Below are 4,521 nucleotides of genomic sequence, written 5' to 3' on the forward strand. Positions count from 1 at the left end.
GACCTCTGCCGCAGCAACATCTTCCTAGGAACAACGCAAAAAAGGCAAGGGAAGCAAGGGCAAAAATGAACTATTGGGATTTCATCAAGATCAAAAGCTTTTGCACAGCAAAGGAAACAGTTAACAAAATCAAAAGACAACTGACAGAATGGGAGAAGATATTTGCAAACGACATATCAGATAAAGGACTAGTGTCCAGAATCTATAAAGAACTTAGCAAACTCAACACCCAAAGAACAAATAATCCAATCAAGAAATGGGCAGAAGACATGAACAGACATTTTCTGCAAAGAAGACATCCAGATGGCCAACAGACACATGAAAAAGTGCTCCATATCACTCGGCATCAGGGAAATACAAATCAAAACCACAATGAGATATCACCTCACACCAGTCAGAATGGCTAAAATCAACAAGTCAGGAAATGACAGATGCTGGCGAGGATGCGGAGAAAGGGGAACCCTCCTACACTGTTGGTGGGAATGCAAGCTGGTGCAGCCACTCTGGAAAACAGCATGGAGGTTCCTCAAAATGTTGAAAATAGAACTGCCCTATGACCCAGCAATTGCACTATTGGGTATTTACCCTAAAGATACAAATGTAGTGATCCAAAGGGACACATGCACCCGAATGTTTATAGCAGCAATGTCCACAATAGCCAAACTATGGAAAGAACCTAGATGTCCATCAACAGATGAATGGATCAAGAAGATGTGGTATATATACACAATGGAATACTATGCAGCCATCAAAAGAAATGAAATCTTGCCATTTGCAACAACATGGATGGAACTAGAGCGTATCATGCTTAGCGAAATAAGTCAAGCAGAGAAAGACAAACTATCATATGATCTCCCTGATATGAGGAAGTGGTGATGCAACATGGAGGCTTAAGTGGGTAGGAGAATAAATGAAACAAGATGGGATTGGGAGGGAGACAAACCATAAGTGACTCTTAATCTCACAAAACAAACTGAGGGTTGCTGGGGGGAGGGGGGTTTGGGAGAAGGGGGTGGGATTATGGACATTGGGGAGGGTATGTGATTTGGTGAGTGCTGTGAAGTGTGTAAACCTGGTGATTCACAGACCTGTACCCCTGGGGATAAAAATATATGTTTATAAAAAATAAAAAAAAAAAAAATGAAGGAGAAAAAAAAAAAAAAAAAAAAGAATTTAGAGTTGTCCTGTCTTGGCATTCCTTTGGAATCACACAAACTAGAGAATACTGGGCCCAACATCTCAGACTGGTTGAAATTCCCATTTGGCAAGCTACCTACCGTATTACAATTCCTTCTCTCTGTGCTTATTTGAAAGAAAAGAAAGTAAGTCATTTAATCTTAGTTTCTGTCTTTAGGATTTGAAGAAGCCGCTCACGGATCTGCTTGGTACGGACAGCATAGACGATGGGATTGAGGATTGGAGGAATGAGGAGGTAGAAGTTGGCTAGTAGAGTGTGGACTGGAGGAGGCACTTGGTGACCAAATCGATGAATGAGAGAAGAAACAGCCATAGGAACATAAAAGATCAGAATGGCACAGATGTGAGAACCACATGTCCCGAGGGTTTTAAGCCGGGCCTCAGGTGTGGCCAGCCCCATCACAGCCCGGAAAATCATCACATAAGAGGCAGCGATGGCCATGGAATCCAGGATCAGGACCAGAAAGCCAATGCTCAGCCCATAGACATTGTTTGCCCTGCTGTCACCACATGCCAAGGTGACCACCGCCATGTGCTCACAGTAGGAGTGGGAGATGACACGAGCTTTATAAAGGGGTAGCCGCAGGCGGATCATCAAAGGCAGAGGTCCAATGTATAGTACACCTCGGAGGAGGGCAGCCAGCCCCAAGCGTCCCACCACATTATGAGTGAGCACTGTAGTGTGACGGAGTGGGTTGCAAATGGCCACATAGCGGTCAAAAGCCATGGCAAGGAAGATGCCTGACTCGACTGTGGCAAAGCAGTGGATGAGGAACATTTGAGCCAGGCAGGCATCCAGGCCAATGTCCCCAGCACCAAACCAGAAGATTCCCAGCAGTTTGGGCATAGTAGAAGTGGACAGAACCAGGTCGATGACAGCCAACATACACAGGAAGAAGTACATGGGTTGGTGCAGGCTATGTTCCACCTTTACCATAGTCAGAATGGTGACATTCCCCACCACAGCAACCAAGTACATTGAGCCAAAGGGGATGGAAAGCCACATATACAGCGACTCCAGCCCTGGGATGCCGGTGAGCTGGAAGGAGCTAGGTATTGAACAGACATTGTGAGAAGGGAGCATGATTCATAAATGAACCTTCTCACCTGTGGCCCAAAATGCAGAAGAAACTTTTTCTAGAAATAAAAAACAAGAATATTTTATTAAGTTCTATAATAAAGAATAAGATCATTGATGCCACAGACTTTCTTAGAAGAAACTATAGAACAATGTCCTAGTTTAAGTGTTGTGTTCATGCTTTCATAGTATTGAAAAATTGCCAAGTAAAAGCTAAACACATATTCAAATGAATGTAGAGTATTTCTTTTTAATAGGACTCTCAGAATAATGTACTTGCATCAATATAATAAAATTACATGAGACAGACTAGTACTAGTTTTTACTCTTTTAACTCTGCAGGTAGGCTATGTGACATCTCCCAGGATTATATTAGAAGGTCTTAAAATGCAAGCTCCTTGAAAAGAAGAAATAGTTGATGCTGAAAGATACAGTGAGAGACTCCTGGGACTGTCTAGGCTCTATGGTAAATTTGAAGTTTAAGCCAGCATTTGCTAATACATGAGTTGAAACATTTAGCCTGCAGGCCAAAAATCACAAAGCAGAGGCATGGGCCAATAAAGGACTTCAGAGGATGGAAACAAAGGGATTCCTGAAAGGTGAAAGCTGCTGAATGTAGCACAGTCTGTGCGTCTGCCCAAAGGCAGATCCTTGTAAGGGCCTTCTCCCTTCATGGAGGCTGAATAGAGAAGATTGCAGAAGAGAAGAGGGCCATCCCTAGGAAGAAAGAAAACACATTAAGCTCTAGTGGCAAGAAGCCTAGAGGATAGTATTTGGTCAGAGAAAAAGTACCATACTCAGAGTCCAGGGCAACCGGCTTCAGATTAGTATGAAAAAAATACGTGGGAACAGTTTCGGAGTTTTGTTTTCTAGGATCTAAAGGATCATACTGGAATGTTTCCTATCATATTAGAGGAATGTCAAGGACATGGAAAAGCATATAAGAAGCTTTGTCTCCTAGATCTTGGGTGTTGTAGGGTTGAGTGTAGCAGGGTTAGTAGTCTGGGCTTTGGGATTTTCCAGATCTGGTTTCAGCTTGTGGCAGTAGGAGCTGACACAAGTGCTATTATCCTATCAGTTACATGAGTGACTTCATATGAAAACAAACTTAAACCGTTGTGGCGTAGAGGAGGCAAGAGGATTAAAGGAGAAAGCAATGTGTGACACATTAACACTAAACATTATTAGCTCTTTCTAGTTGTTGAATAATGTTCAAAACCAAAAATACATCCAGGAAAGCTCAGACTTTGGAATGCCTGTCTCTGCAGGGAGCCATGGAACAGGGAGGATGACAACCATACTAGTGACTTGATCCCACAAAAGTCTTCATGAGCTGGGTTTCCTCTCCAACCCAAGATTCTCCTAGGTCAGTACAAATGTGAACAGTATTGGTAAGGCAAGGTAAGAAGGCTGAGTCAGTGGGGCTGGGCAAGACAAGCACACAGGAATCAGTCCATGATTGAAGAAACCAGGTGAGCTCGGATAAAGGAAGCCTTTCCTGGTCTTCTCACCCTGTGTGATAGTTATTCTCCATTTGTCCATCTGAAGCTCTGTCCTAGGTCCCTAGAAACTGATATTTATGGATTGCATCACTCAGGTTCCCTTCTCTTGTGGTTTCTGGGTGGGCTCACCAAAATGAGACCACTAGGAGATAGGAAAATGAGACTAGAGATTAGGAATCTGTTCCCCCAGTTCCCTTCCTGCCAAACACGGCACTGACATGGTGTTCTACCAAATGTGTCTTCCCTTTTGTCATCAGGCCTGAGTTAGGTAATGCTGTGCAAAGTTTGTTCTGGTGCTTCGCCATCGCTTATTTAGTTTCCTTAACTCTTCCCAGGCCTCAGCAAACAGTCCCTTCATTTGCTCCCTTCACCAAGCCACTAGTTTGGGTCAGACCAGATCCCAATAGTGCACAATCTTTACTCAGTATTGTCTTTGCAAAGCAGTCTGCGTCCTCAGCAGGACACATAATCTAAAAGTTGCCAACTTTACTGAATTGGTTCTAAAGGCAAAACAATTTCCTGCTAGTCAAGGGCTAAATGACCTCTACCAGGACTTATAAACTGAAAATAAGAGAGGACTTGGCTCCTTCACCCCTGCCTCTACTTGACTGGCCTTCATAACCTGATGTTATACTAAGCAAAGTTATATTCAAGTGGACAGTAAGCTTTACTCCAGAAAGGGAAAGCCTTTGAATGGAAAAGTTGGCAGGACTTGCCAAGCGAATTTGTCTTCTCTTCCCATGC

General features: G+C 43.4%; 1 protein-coding gene across 1 annotated transcript; it reads right to left on the bottom strand.

Annotated features, from left to right (window-relative positions):
* Positions 1 to 1,327: 1,327 nt before the first annotated feature.
* LOC101676864 (olfactory receptor 52M1) lies at positions 1,328 to 2,281 on the bottom strand. The gene has a single exon (XM_004768197.1). The coding sequence runs from the start codon at positions 2,279 to 2,281 to the stop codon at positions 1,328 to 1,330; it is 954 nt and encodes a 317-aa protein (XP_004768254.1).
* Between the last annotated feature and the right edge of the window lie 2,240 nt (positions 2,282 to 4,521).

This window comes from Mustela putorius, unplaced genomic scaffold (genome assembly GCF_011764305.1).
Source record: "Mustela putorius furo isolate JIRA1106 unplaced genomic scaffold, ASM1176430v1.1 tig00003987_pilon_pilon_pilon, whole genome shotgun sequence".
Lineage (NCBI taxonomy): Eukaryota > Metazoa > Chordata > Mammalia > Carnivora > Mustelidae > Mustela > Mustela putorius.